The 23,712-nt window shown below is 35.7% G+C and overlaps 1 protein-coding gene across 6 annotated transcripts; it reads right to left on the bottom strand.

Annotated features, from left to right (window-relative positions):
- Positions 1 to 1,037: 1,037 nt before the first annotated feature.
- Positions 1,038 to 21,848, bottom strand: LOC123865570 (titin-like). Of its 6 annotated transcripts, XM_045906668.1 has the most exons (20): positions 21,806 to 21,848; positions 21,390 to 21,600; positions 20,790 to 20,939; positions 19,941 to 19,992; positions 19,775 to 19,858; positions 19,327 to 19,436; positions 18,645 to 19,120; positions 18,196 to 18,581; positions 17,038 to 17,109; positions 15,997 to 16,102; positions 15,061 to 15,201; positions 13,253 to 13,316; positions 12,608 to 12,726; positions 12,124 to 12,350; positions 11,286 to 11,472; positions 10,572 to 10,696; positions 10,168 to 10,244; positions 9,245 to 9,319; positions 7,364 to 7,708; positions 1,038 to 4,509 (listed from the first exon to the last, which is right to left on the bottom strand). In XM_045906668.1, exons 1-20 carry the CDS (start codon positions 21,814 to 21,816, stop codon positions 4,378 to 4,380), a joined length of 3,150 nt encoding a protein of 1,049 aa, XP_045762624.1. In that variant the 5' UTR covers positions 21,817 to 21,848; the 3' UTR covers positions 1,038 to 4,377. The 6 variants fall into 6 exon arrangements, with proteins under 6 accessions (XP_045762624.1, XP_045762622.1, XP_045762623.1 ...); XM_045906666.1 differs by having other exon boundaries at positions 18,196 to 19,120; XM_045906667.1 differs by having other exon boundaries at positions 7,364 to 7,705; positions 18,196 to 19,120.
- Positions 21,849 to 23,712: the final 1,864 nt, after the last annotated feature.

Here is a 23,712-nt window from a genome sequence, read left to right as displayed (position 1 = left end):
AAGAGCCGCCCGCAATACAGATTGACACGCATTTTACTTTTGCGTAATGCGAAAATGACTCCATCCAAAAAGATGATTCTCAAAAATAACCAAAATTCAAACTGTTCTGGTAATGTTATTTATGATCTATTTATTTATTTGTATGTGGGCTATGTTTTGAGGATTTTTCTTAAATCGAGGTATAATTAAAAAATATGTTGATTGTTGAGCCTACTGAAAATAAAAAATTGGTCATTTCCGATTAACACTTTTCACATTTATAATTGGATCTACTAACAACCGAATATGTTAGTACGCAAATAAAAACATAGTTTTTATTTACGCTGCGACGCATACTATGCTAATGCCTATATTGCTTTATTTCATTCGTACTTTGTACATTGCATTGCACTTGTATCTTTTATATTGGGCAGGCTGATAAGTTACAATTCAAGTTGTTACCAAGAACTTTCTACAGCACGAGAGTCAGGCGACAGTTTTGTTTATTTTTAACATTATTAAAAGTATTGACAGTGAAATCAAATAAATATAAAAACATTTTTACTGACACAAAATAAACGTACTCAGCTACTTCTACATAGACAAATCCTGTTTAATTAATAATCCAAGTGTTCAAAACATTCATATTCGCTTGATATAACCTACTGTTTTTTAGATAGCTATATGATACAAAATGAAAAATATAATGTTGGAATTTTTAACACATTACGTAAACTATCATCATAATTTGAACCCGTAGCCGGCCCGCCTGCTACCGAGCAAGGGTCTCCTCTCAGATTGAGAAAAATCGAAGGCTGAAATCCATAGAGCGCACTTTGAATTTGCTCAGGCTTAAGTCACTGGTAAAACGAGACAGCGTTATATCGCGGACATAAATCTGTCCCGTTTTAACTAAACTTAAGAGTGAGATAGATTTCAGCCTAAGTCGTAATCCACCAGACATTTAAATACACAAGTAGGTAAATATAATTCTACTTAATTTATAACATTTTTGCGACGTTTTAATATCGTTTAAGAAATAAATGAAAATGCAGATATCTCTAAGCAGACGCAAACTTTTATTTTATTAAACTTAAACAAGCACCTTATATTTAGAAAAAAATATGAACTGTCAACTATACCACATTTTAAAACAGTTGACGTAACGTGGAATACAAAAAATATGAACTTATTCAGTAAGTATTAAACTAAATTATAAATTCGACAAGAATTGTTTATACATTACGCCTGGTTCTGTTCTAAAACTAATGGCTAACTAGAACAAGATTTAAAACTCAGGTTCAGTGATGATGGTAAAAAACTAATGGCTCTTCCGAAAAAAGTTTCAAAAAGTTCCAATGACAACAGTAAAAATGTTTTATCAGAATCGGTTCAGTAAATCAATGAATTTTCTTTTTGTAGACATGTGTTTTGATACATAAGAACACGTTATTAGACAGCATTTGATTTAGATGTAAAGAAAATGTTTTGAGATATACAGTAGGAAGTCTGTCTAATGAAAACCGAGAGTGCAAAATAATTAGGTTGTGTATCTCTGGATTAACGAGGGATAAACGTGGTACCTATTTGATATGTAATTTTCAAAATATAAGTACTTAATTTTACCGTAGGTAATTATGTCTATCTGATTGCTCAGCATAATTCGATGCAATAATCCTGTGTGTTACTGATATAATATATTTCTGGTTTCCATAGCAGAAATTAAAAGATTTCAATCCGGACAACATCAAAAAGAATATAGATTTTTTTAATGAAAAATAGAATAATGTTATTTCTATTCGCCGTTATAGAATTACTACTATCGGATTGAGTATGTTTATTGACTTATCTTTTACTTGGAACCAAAAAGAGCTATCAGTGTTCAATTTAAAACAGTTATATTGACACACCAAGTCTAATATGAAGAGTATCGAATTTTAAAAAAAAAGTTAAATAATCACGCTCAGCTTCAGTAAACAGCGTATATAAATAAAACGATATCAGTATGACTAAACTAAGTACATATTATATAAACAAATTATTATTATGTTGACAAGTAACAACACTTTATAGTACAGTACAAGAAGTTTAGTACAATAATTTAGCTTTTTGTTTTACACAAACTCTATATTGCTATCCATTTCATTATCCTTTTCCACAGAAAACAAATATGAAATGGATAGCAACTCGATTTAGGTTGAAATTTATGGAGCGTACTTTGACTTTGCTTAGACTTAAGTTTCAGTTAGAACGAGACAGATTTATGCCAGCGGTATAACACTGTCTTGTTTTAACAGTGTCTTAAGTCTGAGCAAAGACAAAGTGCGTCCTATAGATCTCAGCGTTAGATTTGTCAATTTAGTTTAGAGATTGTATACAAAAGAACTAACCACAAGTTTAGTTAACTGCAATTTAGTCTATTTACAAACTACCTTGTAACGCCGCTTTAACATTTTTAATAATAAAATGCCCAATGAATATTTAAACTGTACTATATTTATGTGGTACCTACATAATATTACGAAGGTTACAATAAATACAAGTTAGAGCAGTTAACTGTTTTTAATGAACATCGACTTATATTATCGAAATGTTTATTGTATTAACTTGTTTTTTGAAATTACACAATAAGTAGGATATTTTATTATGAACAAGTTTTTACTAAATACCAGAAAGCACAGGAATGATAGGAAAATTTTCAGAAAAACTATTTATAACATTATTACTCTGACAATTACTCTCAATATAACTATTTATAAAAATCAAAACACCAGGTCTTTTTATTTGTAAATATAAAAACTAGCGACCGAACACTGAAATGTTAACGGCCAAAAATTAAAAATGAAATCTTATCTGCAATATGTCGAATAAAGTTGACCGCGAACGTTAACTTGCTTTATTGCCATTTATTTTTCGGTATCTACTAACAGTAACAAAATCTATCTATCTCATATTTTTACTGAAACTCAGTTTCGCTAAAGTATCTGATTTGTAAGAGTTGTTGTAGTATTCGGCCGTAAATAAATTTTTAAACCACGAAATATATGTAAATATGTATGAACAATTTTTGCTAATACAGCAAAAGATTTATATTTTGTACCTAATTTGTATAAAGGCAAATGCAAAAAAAATGGCTTTACATTGGACAACAATGTGATCTGTGAATCTTTCAATGAGTTTATTGAAATTCTTGATTAGCTTATTTTAATGTGTACAAAATACTTGGAATATGAATATTCACACCTACAGAATTATAGAGAATAAAAAGTTAGCCAAACATTGAAGTGAGTATGTTTTTAATTGTTTTGTCTCTTTCTACACCTCAATAGGCATCTGTTTCAATAAGAGACGATGAAGATGGTATCCAAGGTCGTTTCTCTCTCTAAAATTCTAAAGGTGTTATTTGTATACAATTATAACGTTCGACATATATTTCAAATACAATTATTACAAAGCTATCATTAAAATCCGAAAAATTACAAGTGTATGGAGTAATTAAATATCTTCTACTATTATATAAAGGAAAACAAATAGGCACTAGCCCACACATGAAAACACACACCGCGTGAATTAACAAAAAATAACAGTATGGCGCGTACATTTTGTGAACTCACTCGGCATTTTTTCTCTATGTGGCAACTGTTATGTCAAAAGTACGATTTCAGTAGTTAATCTAAGGATAAACCGTACTTTTGTCATGACAGTTAACATATAGAACAAATATGGCGAATGAGTTCTAAAAATGTATGCATTATAGAATTTTAACAGGTCACTTTTGACATTTTGTGACTCTTTAACTTTGTACAGACGACCACATAATATCATTAAAAAAAGGAGTGACGCGCCAAAGAACATAATTAATAATATTTTATTAGAAGTATGTCTTTCTATAATATTTTAGACAATATCAAGCCTAGAATATATTTACTTTTTTTTAGTTCAGTTCCGTACCAAAATGGATGCTATTAACTTGGGAATAGTTTTAAATTGAGCATTAGCTTAAGCATCAGCATTAGCATTAGCTTGCCCAATATTATTGCAAATGAAAAAAGTTTTAAAAACTATTATTAAAATGACTTCAAAAGGGTCCAAATGTGGGGCGGGGCAAATTATTTTACAGAAATATATGAAAAATATGTAAATATTTCCCCCACACTCGCAACTGGCATGTTTTTTATTTTAAAAACAGAACTGTGCTTCATGGATAAAATCTACCGATACCTATATTTTTTCTTGCTGTACATTCTTAATAAAACACTGTCAAGAGTGGCCTATAAAAATGACCCACAAGGGAAATACAAAATATAATGTACTTAATATACAGAGTGAAAGATAGTAAAGTTCTAATAATATTTAAATAATAAAAACTTTAGTATTAGGTATTGTAGCCGACTCGCCTTATCGTAAGCTAACAGTGAGTCGACTGGCGGCCACCATCTTGTTGTTAAATTTCTTCTTGAAATTCTCAGCCGCTATTGTAGTCTTGAATGTAATTTTAGCGCTGCGGTCCTCCTTATCCAAACTTAAGTTCTGGAACATCAATCCCTTGTTTTCATGAAACTCGCTCTTAAACTATACATGTCTAACATATAAAATATAAAACTAAGTATGTACCTACAGTACACAAAATATAAATCGACATAGGAAAAAGATTATAACAACGGATAATAATCATTATAATATTACACACGCCCAATAGTACATATTTTTGAGAGTTCTTTATACATAGTAAAACAAATACAACAACAAAAGTGGTAAATAAATTCAGCTATGTATTTAAGCGACATTTTGGATTTATAGAGCGAGACCTGCCAATATTAACACAAAAACTTGTACAAAAAGGCAAGCAGAGCTGTGAGAGGCATATTTTAGTCAACATTTGACCAATTTTGATCAAACTTGCGCTGTCTATCCGAACTGCGATTTTTTCTTCAATCTATCAATAGTGTTTAGGTGATTTCCATGCATACACATGAAAACTATGGAACACTCAAAAAGTTTCTGGGATTTTAAGGAATCTGACAAGTCAACTTTTTCATTTTTACCACTTATGTTGTTTTAAATAAATATAGTAGCAGATCACGATCCATTCAAAAATTGGAAATGAAACAACATTGACGCATAAAAATTTAAGTTTACGTAATTATATTATCATTATTACACCAACCAATGCTCTAACAAATTCAACAATTGACAGACAATAAGTCTACAATGGTACCTATTTTCAATTTGCTGCACTTTGACTTTTATAGGTTCTTCATGTTTATAATGTTTTAAGGGAACTAACTAGTTAGAAAGAAAAGATCCTGATCAGCACTATATTTTTAAACGAGACTTAAATATCAATACGGCGAGACTTAGTAAGCCTTGAGAGGTTGGGCGGGATATGGTAACATGTTTAAAAAAAAATACAAAAAATGTGTAACATTCCCCTAAGCGTAAGATCTGGTATCAACCAAAGCGGATATGGGAGGAGATTGTGTTTAACATGCCAATTAGATTATTATTGATTTATATAATCCGATTGGTCTGTTAACGGAACAAAATTAATAATCAATCTATCTTTACTCGATAAGTAACTTAGCAACTTTGTTATTTGTCAAAAAAGATAATATAATTTTGACAAATAACAACGTTGCTAAGTATCGACAAATTACAGATAGGATTCATTATAATTTCAATCGTAATTGCATTTTCTCCATCTCGGCATTGGTGGATACCGGGTATGGACTCGACGTCCGTTGTTTTATTGAGACTTAATTACTCAGCAAGTATACATTAAATTAAAACAGATATCTATCACACATAAACGGTCAACACTTAGATCAAAGTTCTTAACATCTAGTCATTAAGACATAAGTAGACAATAAATAAATATATAATACATAAACATAAATATTATCACAGTTTATATCACAGAAATCATGTATCACAAAGCAATTAAGGGACGAGATGCTTTAAACGTATACTTTGGTTTTATTTCCTGCCTACATACACCTGCCTACATACGAGTTATAAATCTCTGAAATCAAATCAAGTGCGAGTCAGACTCACGCACTGAGGGTTCCGTACTCGAGTTTATTATGCACGATTTTAATTTTTTTTTAAACGCTGTGGCCCAAAATTTGCGGTTTTCAGATTTATTCCTGTACTTGTGCTATAAGAACTACCTACCTGCCAAATTTCATGATTATAGGTCAACGGGACCTAGAATCATAAAATCCCCGGATAGGGACGGGACGGGGATTATAGGCTTCTTGACAGACACGACGGATGGACAGACAGACAGACAACAAAGTGAACCTTTACAGGTTCCGTTTTTCCTTTTGAGGAACGGAACCCTAAAAACGGACGTTAAAAAAGCTCTTGTGTAAAAGAGGCCTTACTCGTGGATCTTTGTTCGAACGCTCTATTATTTTGCTACGTCTGTCGTCTGCTCTAATAATCCATTTTTATTTAATAAATTGTAAGAAATTCTAAGCGTTTTAATACACATAGGCGCCAAGAGGCTCCCTCGGGCTTTTTAGTTATAGTTTTAGTTGTAGAATTAGTTGTTAAGCTAGAAATAAGTACCTACTAACATAGTTTAAGTGATTTGTCATACTAACAAAATTATGGGTCTAATGGCCTGAAATAAAAGTTTATTTATTTATTTTATTTATTTATTTATTTAATACCACGTCACCAAGTTTATTGCTTCAACTTGCAATGCCGTCATTGCATTCAAGTACCAGATCTAATTAATCCCATGTTCCTTTGGAAAATTTCTTGTTATTGCTTCATATAATACGCATTTTAGTATATTGTTTTTCTGATGAATAATGTAGTATCATCTTCTCCACTAACAAGTTTTTCATTTTAAGAAAGTGCCTTTTATTTTTATTAGAACAACAACTGTATGAATATTTCTTTAATATTAATTTATTGATACTTAACTATAATTCAAGGAACACCACAAGTAGTCGTAAGAAAAACTACTCCGCTATTAGTCAAGTCAGCACAAATTAATCTTTTTTTCTTTTCAGAGTTTCGCATCCGTAGGGTGTAAACGGGACCCTATTACGGGGCCTCCGCTGTCCGTCCGTCTGTTTGTCAGCGGATTGTATCTCATAAACCCTAATAGGTAGAGAGTTAAAATTTTCAGTGTATTTCTATTCCCACTATAATAATAAAAATTTCCTACAATAGAAAACGATTAAAAAAATATTCGGAATGGCCTATGATCGCTTTACTCTATTTAATCTATGGTTAACCAATTGCTTGACATATAATTGTTGAAGTTAGTTATTATTGATTTATTATAAGTTTATCGTTTTCAATATTGAAAAATATATAAAAGCATTTAGAGCATCTCGAGAATAACCTAAACCTAAAATACAGTTACCTGGACATCGTTTCCTGCCAACGTGTTTAATCTGGTATCAGTCATTCCATGGGGCAGGTTGGTAACTATGGCCATCATCCCGTATTCTTCCAGTAATTTGTCCTCATCGATATCTGAACCGCTCTCATACTCTATGGTCGGTTCATTTTTTATAACGATTCGGGGCTTTTCGGACCCGATGGCGGTGCGGACCGCGCGGCTAAAGATGCCCGGGTTGGGCTGCGTTGGGTCGTTTTTGTCTATACGCGAAAATACGGATTTCTCTTTGGTTTGTACTTTACGTTGTAATATGACGCGACGGTTCGGGAATTTGGGTTTGTCTTCGTCTTTTTCTTTTTGGGGCTGCTGGAAAGGAGAAATGATGTGTTATATTTTAAATCCCATATAGTGATAGTTATTTGGCTAATAGGGATGATGACTACTAGTCGAATGAGTGACTTTATCAAACGTCAAAACGCTCGCTTAGTAAGGGAGCTTGTATGAAATTCACAGATGTGACGTCATAAACATTTGACATACTTTGACGCACTTTTTAGTTCAATCGATAATTTAAAATGGTTAGCAAACTTAAAACTATCAGCGGACGTGGATCTTACGAATTTTGGAAGACCCTCTATTTAGTAATTCCTAAGAAATAATTTATTTTTGACATCATCATCCCAATTCTCTTGCACACAATCTCTAAATTGAAATGACAGGTCTAAATATATTGCCATCTCTTTCAAAAGTTTTTCTGTGGAAAAGGATAGTATTAGATATAGACCTATTTAGTTTAGAGATAGTGTACAAAGAATTAGCCATATTATATTGTATTTGCAGGTTATCACTTATCATTATTATGGAGTGTAGAGGTAAGGAGGACGATATCCGTGTGTAAATTGTAAGGGTGGCGCTACACTAGTCAGTGGTTAAATTTTATAAAGAGCGGTTTTGAAATAGAGAAATGAACTTGACTACGTAAATTGTTGAAGTAAGTTATCACTAACTACTCTAGCTGCCACAAATATTAATTTTTCCAACTCGGCAAACGTTAAATCCGTTAGAATTTCTAACTCTACATACGTTAACAACTGCTACAATCATACCACTACCTTTGCCGCCGCTAGCGCTGTTTTGGAGGCTTTTGAACTATCATTTACTGTTTATAGCTGGACACCTTTTCAACTTTTCTCCCACAAGAGATAGTGCTCCTTACCTCTACACTCCATATAAATTATTCGATCCACAATGACGGGCCCCACTCTTGTCTCTATGAGTTACAGTGAAAGTGTGCTAGCGTGAGTTCTATCGTTAAGCATCGATCAGCGATGTGGGCATCTTCTTCTGCTTTGGGGCTATGCAGATTCTTTTATACCCTGTATCACTTCGACTATCTTTGATCCATTGTGGCCATATACAAGTGTAAATTAAAAATTTATAACAAGTGAAGGGTACAGTAACTAGAAAAGAGCTGATAACTTTCAAACGGCTGAACCGATTTTCTTGGATAATACCTAAGAACACTCTCAATCAAGCCACCTTTCAAACAAAAAAAAACTAAATTAAAATAAGTTTATTAGTTTAGGAGCTACGATGCCACAGACAGATTCAGAGATACACACGTGAAACTTATAACACTCCTCTTTTTGGGTTGGGGGTTAAAAATCATAGAGAACTACATAGAGAACTACACGCACGACGTGGTTTCCCACGATAAATAGTGGGGCGCATCTTCTTGGATTGAACTATATTTAACTAGCAATATACTTCTAAATAGGCTACTTGGCGCTGACTACTATATTCTTTTATATAAATATTTTTTAATATAGTTAATAGAAATACAAAAAGTTGAAATGCTTGAAAGAATTAAAATATTAAATAGGATTGACTGGAATTGCTTACCTCTTTATTAGTATACGTTATTTTTTCTCGCGATTTATTAGTATTTGATTTAGTCACTTCTACTTTTGGTTTCACCTAAAAATGAAAACTATAAAGTTAGTAAGTAATTCAACTATAAAGTTGCAGGTTATTATGAATATAGATTTTACAATAATCGATTCAATACTAATTAAATATATAATATCTAGATAAAGAGGCAGTTCCTGATCAATGAAATCTAATAAATATTAGTAGACACCATGGAAAATTTGGTTAGCAATAACAACCATGCGATATTTTCCGGGTATAAACAGCAATTCATATAGTAATTTATCGTCCATTGGACATTCTTTAGTGTTAGTTTTTAATTTATAAAGTTAACTTAACTATTGATGCCCGTGACTTTGTCCGTGTGGATTTAGGTGACATTGAATTCTTTATTGTACATCGATAAATACAAAAAATAAACTAGTAAATAAACGTCTTTGTTTTTTAAAAACCTAACTTAACTGGTGGAAACCTTATTTGTTTTGTAATTTATAGACTAGCGCTTGACTGCAACCAGACCTAGTGGCAAGTGATGATGCAGCCTAAAATGGAGCACACTTGCCTAGAAGACGCTTATTCACCCTTGACCCAAAGGTACCCATATTAAAATTAGAGGGAAAACTGATGCTGAAAGGTCGTTCCATATCCTAGCAGTTCGAATTAGAAATAAAGAGGCAAATTAAATTTCGACTGCGTACGGGTGCAAACCGTGGCGATGCCTTGCGGTACGATAATAGAATTTCCTGAGACAAAAAGTATCCTATGTCTGTGTCTAGATATTTCTTTGTGAAATTTCGTGATCATTCAGTGGTTGAGCTGTGAAAACAACAGACAGTCGGACAGACACGCACTTTCGCATTAATAATATTATTAGTATGAATATAATAGATACGTACTCGGTCAACCTTTGCCTCAACTTTGATCGTATTTTTGTTAGACCCGCTCAGCGCAGTGCGGCTTGGCGGAGATTTTTCTGAAAAAAAAAAATGTTATGAATGTTAACAGAACGCTAAATCGAAATATAAACTTGGACTATTTTAAATTGTTTTAACGACAAATATTAAAAAAAAAATTAAAAAATCTTGACTCATCATGGCCCAGCCCAAACCATTGGACCGAGAAAGCTGAAATTTTGAACAGAGGTTCTCATTACAACAAGGAATAAGATAGGATCTTTCGAAATTCCAATGGAGTCGGGAATAAAATTTATTTCGCTTTATGAATGAAGCGAGAGCTGAGTGAGCAAAGCTAGGGCAGACCAGCTAGTCTAGAATATAGCTATATTGATTACGTAATATACCTTTCTTTTTCCTATCCTCCGTAGGATCATGGAAGACTATCTTCTGCCTAGGCCTCTTAGCTTCAGTGTGTTTGGGCGGTAACTTGGAGCGCAAGTCAACTTGCGTTTTCGGTGCTGGTTCTACCCTGTTAACAGTAAATAAATCAAATGATTATTCCATTAAAGTAATTTAAAGAATAAAAATTGGCAGTCATGATAATTAATCGTTAATCCCTGCCAGTTCCAAAATTTTTGATATGGATTTAAAGGCATTTGAAGATTTTGGCCTACCATTTTTCTTTTATTTAAAAATAGCTGCCACGCATAAAACTTGTATTAATCAATAGCTGGAAATAATTTAAAGAATAAAAATTGGCATTTGAGCTCGAAGTCATGATAATTAATCGTTAATCCCTGCCAGTACCGAATTTTTTTTGAGATGGATTTAAAGGCATTTGAAGATTTTTGCCTACCCAGTAGGCCGCCATTTTTCTTTTATTTCAAAATAGCTGCCACGCATAAAACCTGTATTGATCAATAGCTGGCATCAATACAAACAAGTCTTGTATGAGACAAAATCTTCCAAAGTGTCATGTTTTCGAGATATAAGCTATCAAAGCTGTACTGATGACAACAGTCAAACCACCAGTACAACGTTGATAGTAGATAGGCGGATATGTAGGTAGCTAGATTCCATACTAAAATATTCAAGGCCCTTTATTTTAGCTGACTCACTTTTTGGCTTTCTCCTTGAACCTGCCGGTGTCATCATCGTCAGACAATATGTCGTCGATATCATCCAATATCAGATCCAGTTCGTCGTCACTGATGGTTCGCTTGTCCTCCCGCTTGGGCAGTGGCGGCGTGAGGGCACGCTCAGGGGACGCTTGGGCTATGCTTTCACGGGGTGGGGTTAGATTATCTGAAATAATTGATTACTCTTATTGATTACTAGCTGATGCCCGCAGCTTCGCCCGCGTGGATTGGTCAGATCCCCTGCAGCATCAGGATTTGGAATCCAAATTTTTTATGAAACAATGTCGCAAAGTTCCTCTATCGATTAAAAAAGAAACGACGCAAATCGGTTCAGAAATCTCGGACATTTCGGTGTACATAGGTAGAAAAACACAACTCCCTTTTTGAAAGTCGGTTAAAAAAGTAGCCTATGTTACTCCCTGGTCAATTCTCTACTTGTCTGTGAAAATCCCGTCAAAATCGGTTCAGCCGTTCCGAAGATTAGCCTTTTCAAACAGACAGACAGACAGACAAAAATTTTAAAAACGTGTGATTCAGTTATGGTATCGTTCAAATAACCATATGACCTTAATATGCGGTAGTTATTTCGACATTACAGACAGACACTCCAATTTTATTTATTAGTAGTATAGATACTTATTAATATGTTTGGTTCATATTTAATCTATTTCTAAGTGATTATTCAATAGAGGGTCTTCTGAAATACATAAAATCTACATCCTCAGTCAGTTAGTTTATTAACCAGTTTAAATCATCCATTGAATTGTATGTTATTATTATTCTTGCTAAGCAAAATTAAATACAATTATAGTCTCACCCCCACAAGTAGAATTAGCCTCAACACTCTCCACTTTGATCGGAGAGCGTTCTCTCTTTCTCTCGGGCTCTACTTTTTCGGGCGTTTTCCTTGTAGTGTCTGGTTTCACTTGCTGCGGCTCTGAGATCACTGTGGTTGTCGGTTTATCTTCTTTGACAACCGGTGTTACTTCCACTGGTTTCAGTGGTTTCACTGGTACCTCTTTTTCTTTTTCCTTCTCTTTTTCTCTGCAATGGAATTAAACCATTTGATTATTGTTCACTCTGTTATAACTAACATACAACCATAGTTGTGCCATCCTTAAGGTGGAAGTGATGTCCCATGCCCCTTAATGTTTACATCGTTGTTTTCTCCACTGAATTGACATTGGCATGGCTTGAATTGAATTGACATTGAAATTATTGCGGACTACAAAGCCACCTTACAAAGAGCCATAGAGAAGAAAAGAAGAAGAGGAAGACTATAATAAATTTAAATAGGTTACCTTTCTTGTAAATGTTTCTGTAGTTCTACGGCGTTCTTCCTGCGTCGCACTTCTTTGGCACGCAACACGCGCTCGCGTAGCGTCTCCTGCTCACGCACTTTACGCCTGTATTCACTCTCCTGCATTGGACAGAAAAGCAAAATAAATCACTTTGTATTTCTTACTAAGGTTAACAAACAGTTGTTATAATATTGCTCAACTCGATGTTTTGGTTATCATTACAGCTCTTATGATGCATTATAAATTTTAAGATTTACTGCCGAAATGAATAATTACCAATATAATATCTGTGATCTGTCAATAAGTTACTTAGCAATATTCAAGTCAAAACATACCATACAATCTTTGACAAATAACAACGTTGCCATGGCCGATTACGAACAAAGTAATTTATTTACCATACTCAGCAGTCAGAACACTAGGATTTAGGTATTTAGCCAAATGAAGTAGAAGATTTTTTATTGAAATAAACTTTTACAAGTGTTTTTAAATCGTCAAAGGAATCAAAAACTTCTAATGGGATTGCTGTAAAAAATGCATTATTTTACAGCAAATGTTTTTATAAAAATAAATAAGTTTTGCGTGGAAATTGCAAAAACAAAAACATTTGATTCTAGTTTCTAACTTGTCAGAATTGGAATTTACCTCGTCACTCTGCGGGCGAGGGCGTCGTTCAGGACTGCGGCGCGGAGGTGACGGCGATCGCATGCTGTAAACAAAATACTCAGATCAAACTCCTCTTAAAAATATCACCACGGGCGTACTGGTATGCTTCGATTCGGCAAAAATAACTGTAATTTTGTATGGCACATCCTTCTAATGTCCTTGTGTAAGCCCATTTCAATGGTAAAAGGGGTATAGTATAACAGTCTTATTCATAAAAATCCCTTAATATAGGTTTAAAACGTTCATTAGCTAAAATGCTCATTAGGCCTATTAAACGTTTCATAACTTTCTTTATTCATAAAGGTTCAATAAACCTCTCACAACTAAATTCTCGCTATAGGCTAGTTTCGCTTTGTTATGTTGTCGTTCTGATGAATTCATAGACAAAATTGCAAAAAAACTGGGCTCTACACAGAAAAGTGACGTAGGTGTGACATTTGTTTTCGAATTTCGGTCAATTGTCTGAGTTCTGGAGGATAGTTAGGTATTATCGTTCGGAGTTTTGTTCCGATTTATTTAATTATAAAAACGGAAACAGGAAGGAATTTAGAAATTAGCGTTAGATTTTATTATACTATTTAAAAAAAAGATGTATTAGGTAAAAGTATGTATTAGAATTTAGATACAGTACCTGAACACTCATGGAATAAAATCCTTTTTTTTTAAATTGAAAATATTACAATAAAACTTAAAGCTAGCCTTATCTATCTAATTACTATACAAATCATGCCCGTGTGGAATGGTGCCAAGAATACACGCTTGACAGCCAGGCTGATCCGTTGCGCAAAAAATGAGCCAGCCCTTTTTTTTACCCAAATCCTTCTCGGTTTATGTAGGTAGGTACTGAGCTGCATCACCGATATATTTCTTACGTTAGAAGAAATCACATACCTATGTAAAAGAATGATTACATGAAAAGAAACTTCGAAATTAGGTAGAAACTTTTAGGTACCTACTTCACGACGTCCGTCCCTAGCATCTTATGGCAGTTAAAACTTGCAACTGTAGTTAATTACCACAGCCTCTCGAATCCAGAATAAATAACGTACAAATAATAATTACAATGCAATGACACTAGAATCAACCAAAACAAAATAACCTCACTTCCAAACAAATTATCAGCTGTTAAGACAAGACGGCGGCCATCTTGTTCTTTAATAAGGGTTTATAGTAGGGTTCAGCCTGTTATAAGTTATGGAGCCGTTATGAACACTTTTAGCACTATCGAACGTTTATGAATCATGTTTTTGAGAACTTTGCTTATAACAAGCTAATAAAGCTTCTACAAATTTTTATGAATAAGACTGTTAGTTATTAACAGTCCACTGCTGTACTAAAGGCCTCTCCCAACGGGAGAGTTTGCCCATGATCACCACGCGGGGTAAACGGGTTGGTGATCGCAGTAGATGCTTGTAGTAGTACAGAGGATACCGTTATATTCCCATAACATATCCGATACTAGATGATGATTTTTAAAAATCCTGCAGAAAGTCTTTGATTTTAAATAGGATAAAAGTTGTCTATGTCAGTTTCCGGGATGGAAGCTACCTCTGTACCAAATTTCATATAATTGGTTAAACGGATGGACCTTTAAGAATCCCGTGAGAACTGTTTGATTTTCCAGGATAAAAAGTAGCCTATATCCTTCCCCGAAATGTAAGCTAACTCTGTACCTTTCATCAAAATCAGTTAAACTGTTGGACTGTGAAAAGCAAGCAGATAGACAGACAGACACACTTTCGTATTTGTAATATGCATAATATTAGTGAGATGGTCGTAATGCTTACCGTCTCCTCAGGCCCGCCCTGTTGGCGTTAATGAACTCCTCCTGCCTCCTCAGCAAGTCCTCGTCTTCACTGCGGCGCCTGGGCGGCGGGGCTCCGCGGGCCAGATCGTTTTCTATTTCGATTGTAGTGTTCTCTATGTACCTGTGGAGTATAATCGTAGCCTTTATTACTAACTAGATGATGCCCGCGGCTTCGCTTGCGTGGAAGATTATTTTAAATCCCATAGGAACTCTTTGATTTTCCGCGATAAAAAGTAGCCTATGTCCTTCCCCAGGATGCAAGCTGTCTGTACCAAATTTCATCTAAATCGGTTGAACGGCCGTAAAGACCCGTGAAAAGCTAGCAGACAGACAGACAGATACACTTTCCCATTTATAATTTTAGTTTGGATATAAATATAGGGGGTTCCTTTTTGACCGCTGCAATAATTTAAAATTAAGATTCATCAGCGGCTAGTGTCGCATGTAATGTAATGATGTATGGAGCGGAAACGTGGACACTGACAGTTGGTCTTGTCCACAAATTAAAAGTGGCTCAGCGCGCTTTGGTACGTAGGTTAGCTATATTGGGCGTCAGCCTCAGATAAAATCTAGATCCGACATAGCTCAAAGGATTAGCAAGCTGAACTGGCAGAGGACAGGCCATGTCTGTCACAGAACCAATGGGGCAGAATATGTGTTCTGGAGTGGAGACCGTGTACCGGTAAGCGCAGTGTAGGACGACCTTTAACCCAGTTGGACCTATGACTGAAGAAGGTGGCGGGGAGTGGGTGGATGAGGAAGGCGGCGGACCGTGTTGTGGTTGCGCTCTTGATAAGGTATATGTCTAGCAGTGGAGCATACAGGCATGGATTGGATTGGATTGAGTTTTGCATGACACACATATGAACCAATCATAAGCCTGTTGCAATTTACTTTAAAAAAAATCCTCAAGTACCTCTGTGGGGAGCGTCTTGCAAACTTCCTCCCGGCAGCTCTCGCTAAAGCGTTCCTTTGTTCTGCGATAAATCTTTCGGCGGCGTCGTCTATGTCCTTTATTGGGCCTGGTACAATACAGTTTCAAGTTCATAATAGAGTTATACATGACCACAAGGTTTGTATTTGTAAAGTAAATGCATACACACACTAGCATATCTACAAGGCTTAGGAAATTGAAAATTTAACTAAACTTTAAGCTACATATTATGTTAAAGAAAAATTGACCAGACTGGACAAACAGATAAAGTGACAGAAAATAACGAAAACTTATTATTAAGAAGGATTATACTTTACAAAATCATACATAAAATAGATAAAAGCGTGCATAATTTATTGCATACTCTACATGTCACCAACAATGTGTATAAATTATGCATTCTATGTAATATCTAGTTATTCTATAAAATATTCAAGTTTTAGTCACTAAAAAAATTATATTGAATATTTTTTATGGCGGATATAGAGTAATTAACGTGACAAAAGTTTATTAACTTCAGGAAACGTCAAATAACATAACATTAGCGTAAGATAAAACTAGCCACTTTTTGCCTTGCCGCCTATGTGACACAAATAGAACAATGCCCCTATGTGGGCAATCATGGTATAGTAAGTGCAAAACAAGAGTCCAATCTGAAGTTGCGACATGGCAGTTTACGTAGGTCACAGATTAAGAATTACACAGACCGAACTGAGATCTGTTTTTGTACAATGCACAGCATTCAGATAGATTAATTATTTATTTTGTGCGCTCTATATTAACAATAACATTCAGTATATATCTTTTCCGTGTTTTCCATTCAAAATTAAATTCAATATACAGCAACTTTTTGTCGACATGCTAATGTGATCTTACGCTATTTCTAGGCATGTACAAAGATGATAGATTTCACACATTGGGGTAACATAATAATCTATAAAGGTTTGGCCAGATTATGTAACATAGTGCAAACCACATTATATAACATGTTACATAGTCTGGACGCACCGTAACTCAAGTTACCGAATTTGCTCTCCAGCGTAGGACTGAGAGGCGGAGTCTTTTGTATTCTTGTCGGAATGTATGCGGGGAACCCTACAATATTAAACAAATATGTATCTTGCTAGCTTTTAGCCATGACTTCCATTACAAATTATATTGAAATTAATTACATTTTCAAGATAAACAGTACAAGCACGTAACATTATTGTAATGTTGTTGTGAGACACGCGATCGAGCTCATACACTATTTGGATAGAAGCAGTTGTTACTTTGCCGAAGTCCATGATATTAGATATGCAAGGAACCATTAGCTTAATCTGCTATAACCCACCAAAACAGACTTTGTAGGGTACAACATGTAATATGCGATATGGACTGCCCGCCCACCTTCTACTAAAGAAGCAAGAAAATCAAGCCATGCAGAATACTAACACATTACCACACAAATCTTCTAGCACTTATTTTGTGCATTGTTGAGCGTGTTGTGTTGGTGGTGTGTACTGGTCGTTTTTCCTGCTTCTTCAGTAGTGGGAGAGTATCATATCATGGGAGAGCGGATTAAAGCCAATTAAAGGTCGCTGCATACGTAACGTGTTTTTTCACGTCCTGGACGGGACGGGAGGATTTCTCGAACTACTATTGGATACCTAGAAAACGGACGAAGCGGGATGTTCCAGTTGTCCAATAGTAGTTCAAGAAATCCTCTCGTCCCGTCCGGAACGTGAAAAAACACGTAACGTATGCAGCGACCTTAAGCTTACCATTCCTTGTATGTATAATTTTATCTAAAAACATACTCTGTCTGTTGTGAAGCTATGGTACACTCCGATTAGTCGGTCATTGCTTTACAACACAATACCGCAACGTGTTTGCACCTTCAGATCTTTCATCAGCAGGTTATAACGATACCAGATGAGGCCTGCGACTTCATCCGCGTGAATTTAAGATTTTTTTTAAATCATGTGGAAACTATTTGATTTTCCGGGACAAAAGTAGCCTATGACGCTAAATTTCGTCAAAATAGATAAGACGAATGGGCCAAAAAGGGTCGTAGCAGACAGACATGTACACTTTCGGATTTATAATATTAATTTTTAATTCAATTTATTTCCACAAAAAACCAGCCAGACAGTTTTATCGGACAGATCAAATAAAGTTACAAATACATTTAACACTTACCATCAACTGGAGGTTGGAAGTTCCCTTTGAAGTGTGGATTGATCAAAACTTTCTTTCCGGCAAGCCCGCCAGGAGGTAGAGTGGGTAGGTTTGGCGGAAGGACTGGCAACATTCGCACTTCCGGCTCTCTCTCCCGACCCTTCATAGCTGGCAACATCGGCAACGATTGCCGAATCGTCACTTGGGGAAGGTTATTATTAGGAATAATTTCACGAATCGGAGGTCCAAATTGTCTCGGATTGTAGGGACGATAGTACATAGGCCTTTCGAAATTTGGCCGAATATTTTGATTAAAATTCGGCCGCATATTAGACCCAAATCTTTCCTCATTCCGGAATTGATATCTGGGAAAATTTTGATTTTCGATATGCATATCTGGATGTAACATTGGCCTATCTGGATGTAACATTGGCCTATCTGGATGTAACATTGGCCTATCTGGATGTAACATTGGCCTATCTGGGTGTAAGATTGGTCGTTCTGGGTAGAATGGTTGCCTGTCTGGGTGTAAAACTGGTCTTTCAGGAGGCATACCAGATCTCTCTGGGGACATCATTTGTCTCTCTGGAGACATCATTCGTCTCTCTGGAGACATCATTCTTCTCTCTGGAGACATCATTCTTCTCTCTGGAGATACATCTCTGGTAAAATTCATTCTTTCCTGGGGCAAAATTTGCCTTTCTGGCGGCATTATTGGTCTTTCAGAATGTAAAATTACTCTCTCTGGTTGTACAGGTTGTTCCATAGGTAAACCTTGACGTTCTGGGGGCAAAATAGGGGGTCTTTCTGGAGATATTTCTCGGGGGATCTCTCGGGGCACTTCCGGTCGGATTTCTGGAGGTATCTGCTCTCGTATTTGTGGTGGCATTACAATTTGTGGCCGTATTTGCGGCGAAGGAAACGACGGGCGTTGAGTGAAGTTGGCCTGAAATAAATAACATTACATTACAATGCATAAATAATGCACAAAGAGCATACTTTGTGTGGTTTGCTTTTCTTTAAGTTGTCAATTATTGAACAAGTTAAAAAAATCCAGAGGGAGTTCTAATTCAACTTAAATCCATCCATATTTAATAAATCCACGCTTATGAAGTTGTGGGCATTAGCTAGTAATTAATGCATATATCTCACCCTGAAAACATTGTTCCGTCGATATGGGTGGTTCTGCCTGTACTGAGGGTTCCGCCACGAGTTGCGTCCACGGCCGCCACCGTAGGCATTGCGCGGAACGAACACCTTATCTGTGGACATATTGCTCATTTAGAAATCTGCAATTAACCAATAATTTTTTTTAATTTATAGACAAGCGCTTGGCTGCAATCAGACCTGCTAGCAAGTGATGATGCAGCCTAAGATGGAGCGCGCTTGCCTAGAAGATGCGTATTCACTCTTGACTTGAAAGTACCCATATTAAAAGTGGAGGAAAACTGATGCTGGAAAGGCATTCCATATCCTAGTGTTTTGAAACGATTCTTCGCTATAAAAAATGGCGATTAATCGTTATTCGACTATTCCCTGTAACAACTACTTGCAGCATTTCTAATAAAAGCTTTAATAAATAATAAAATTAGTAGATTACCCAATGAGTCAGGTATATTGCGCGGCAAGGGAGCACGGTGCCTGAACACGCGTTGAGGCATCCCCTCACGCCCCACCTCTACATCTAAAATGGAAGCATATGGAATTTTAGAAAAAAACATTTTAAACAAAACAACTAAATATATCAATAAAACTACAATACTCACTGGCAGTCATTTCTGATGGTACAATTTGTGGCGGCTCCACGGGGCGTGCAGCCTGCAAGAAAAAATTTACATGTACTTTTGAATTGCACATAGATAATAATATTTCTAATATGGTATCATACAAGCTAATGCACGAAACTTTGTGAGTGTGAATTTAGTTGTAAAAACCCTGTGGGAACTCTTTGATTTTCCGGTATAAAAATAGTCTATGACACTCTCGATGCCTTCAACTATATCCATATAAAAAATCTGGTCAATCCATTTCTCGATTGCGGCTAGATTGAAGGACAAACCAATAAACAAACACACTTTCCCATTTATAATATGGGTAATGACTAGCTATCGCACCATATTTATTACAATGTGATACACGCGCCATGCAACAAATGTCTATGTTGGCGGTATTATGACAAAAACTGCCCAAAAGTCCCAACAACAACTACACAAAGTTTCAAATCCAGAAGCTAGCTTGCCCAGAAGATGCCTTGAAGGTATTTAGGGCATATAATATGGTGGGAAACACTGATGTCAGAAGCTTAGCTCTACGCTCTATGAAGCATTATGGCTGTGCCGTTTGATATAATTCACAACGCCTCACTTTCCAGCGGTGTGCAGGTCATAGAGGCATAAAAGCGCTGCTTACCCTGATTCAAATAGTTCAATGCTCATTTTCCATCATCACCGCCATTAAATAGGAAACTACCTAACTTATGCCTACCCTGGCTATAAAACTTGTGCACGCCACTATCACTTTCATATATTTTGTTTGTTGTTGTTTCATATATTAAGTTTTGAAGTGGCACCATATCTGCCTAATTTACACCTAAGGCTTACAATTCATACACTTACTATAGGTGTTGGTACAACAGCATGGTCTTGTTCATAAGCTGGCTCACTGTATGGTGCATATGTAGAATGTTCTGGACGTGGTGTGTTAGGCACTTCCACTGTTATATTGGGTACAACACATTCTGCTTCTGGTGGCAAGTATGCCATTGGCTGTTAAAAAAAAAGTGATAAATTAATGTAAAGAAAATTTGTATTTTAACTATGTGAGCTTTTCCATTATGAACTTGAAAGTTTGGATATTTAGATGTTTGTTACTCTTTCATGCAACAATGACGAAACCAATTTGGCTGGGAATGGAGATAGCTTATAAGCTGAATTAACATAATTTACTTTTTTCACTGTATTTTATATTTTGTTAAATAGTTCCCAGGGGACTTTTAAAACCTTTATCTGCACTGACATCATCTTATAGTAATAAATACTTTTATCAGAGTTAGTTGTGTAGAGCCAACTAGCATATCAGTCATGATTAACCCTCGGCCCGTGGGTCTAGAGGACCCACGGGCAGAGGTCTATAAGTGGAGTCTAGTCTAGACCATTGATTATATTATGATCCACGCCTGAACTTTTTCTATTTGTATTGAGAAGTTAGAAACGTACCTGTCTGTAATCTAAGTTTTGTCGAGTGTATTCATTGGGTACCATGTCCACTGGACCGCTGTACCCCACGGGTCCACGTCCTATCGATGTGGGCACATTCTGAGACGGACCACAGTCGTAATCGTCAGCCAAGAGCTGATCCTCCTCATCGTTACCAAGATTGTAATCCGCTAAACTGTGGTCACCTAAATCTTCACCGAGTAAATCCTCGCTATGAAAGAAAACACTCATTTTAATAATCTCTCACATGTGTTGTACACTTTCACAATGCTATCGTAAGATCCAAAGCTTGAGTAGTTAACCAAAAAAGCATTAAGGACATTTTTTTAAATAAAATAATGGAATTAGTAACACTCATAAAGATTATTTAATAAGATTTATTTTAAATTTTAGGAAAATATTACAATAACACTAACTTGTCCGACATGTTGACAAAAAAAAACACCAAAAAAACACCACAGAAAAGCCAGTCATAAACACTTTGTTTAGTGATGTACAGAAAAGAGATTGCAAAGATTGGCAATGTTGTTTAAATCGAATATTCGACTAAATCCGATTCAAGGTCCTTAAAAAATTCTTGATGGAGAAATCTATTTCTGATTGTTTTTAGAAACCTGCAACATTAAATACCAAGCATGTCACTTGTTATTTTTACTTTTTTTTTATAACAATTAGTTATTTTACTCATTTAAATCTCTCCAAGACTTATATTTACTTTTATCATAATTTTTTATCCAAAACAGACAAAATAATAAGAAACGATTACAAATCTACCTCGATGGATTGGCACGATATTAAAAAGATCGGCTATTTAGCGTCGCCCCAACTACATCTGCTACATCACTATGTGACATAGACCACGGATATAATAGACATAGTCTTTTTTTTCTTTAAATCTGGCTTTACTCTGATTAGCCAATGTCAAGTTTGTGATATTTTCAAGTTATTGAATTTATACAAGTATGGACTCCGTCTGCGCCGGCGCCCGCCGACATACGCGCGGCGCCCCTTTAGAGCGCTTCCCAGTCAGTTCCACCACCAAAAAACACCAACTAACACAAAAACCCCAGCCACTCTTAACAAAAAAAACACTCCAAACAAGCACAGCACGCGCGTCAGCAAACGCCATCACAGACGAAGTTTAGACATAGTCACACATATATTATCTTTGGAATTAGATTTGGTCTATGGTCAAAATATCAGCATTGGCGCCTTTTTTTGAATTTCTAAACATAATGTTTGGAAATTCGTTATTATTTTAGTAATCTAAAAAATCGTTATTATTTTAGTAATTTTCTTTATTGCAGGGAAATAATTAATTTCATCTAGGGTCTCTTCATGCATCCATGAATCATGATGAAGTTATTTTTTACCATTCTGTTAATTACTAAGTAACATGTACCTAAGTATGAGTTTTACCCAAAGATTACTTTAATCCATACTATCCATACTAATATTATAAATGCGAAAGTGTGTCTGTCTGTCTGTCTATCTGTCTGTCTGTCTGTCTGTCTGCTACCTTTTCACGGCCCAACAGTTTAACCGATTCTGACGAAATTTGGTACAGGGTTAGCTTATATCCCGGGGACGGACATAGTCCCGGAAAATCAAAGAGTTCCCGCGGGATTCCCAAAAACCCATCCGCTTAACCGATTTGTATGAAATTTGGTACCGAGGTAGCTTGAGTCCCTGTAATTGACAAAGGCAACTTTTTATCCAGGAAAATCAAATAGTTCCCACGGGATCTTAAAAACCTAAATCCACGCGGACGAAGTCGCGGGCATCCTCTAGTTTTTAATATCCGCAACTAAGGATGACACGTTGTCCCATAACTAAAATATTATTTTGTGTAGGTATACTCAATGATAATATGGATTCTGGATATACGATGGTAGAACGCATTGAGACGATTTGCTGGTTGGATGAATGATTTGTTACGCTTTCATGGCAGAAAGTCAGAACCGATTTGGAATGAAATAGCAATTATACCTACCCTGAATTAACACGGCATGGGCTAGGTACTCTACATCTTCTCCCGAGAAATCAAAGAGTTCCTACATCCACGGTGACAAAGTCTATCTCTAGTGGTGACTTGTCACAGTAACTAGATAATCAAATCTATGGACTCCCTGGCCAGAGAGCTGGAGTCCCAAATTATGGCAGTCTGGCTGTCACTCAGTGGACAGATGATGACAAGTCGTTGGAAGTTCCTTGCCAGATATCTATACCTACCAGACCATGCAGGTACACGCAGTGGAAATCTAATGGGTTTCTGAGACGATCAAGCGGCTTGATGGGTAGCATAGCATTGTAAATTTTTTTT

The sequence above is a fragment of the Maniola jurtina genome, chromosome 5 (genome assembly GCF_905333055.1).
Source record: "Maniola jurtina chromosome 5, ilManJurt1.1, whole genome shotgun sequence".
NCBI classification, from domain to species: Eukaryota; Metazoa; Arthropoda; class Insecta; order Lepidoptera; family Nymphalidae; genus Maniola; species Maniola jurtina.
The sequence above is the reverse complement of the archived record's forward strand: the minus strand, read 5'-3'. Positions and strand labels throughout refer to the sequence as shown.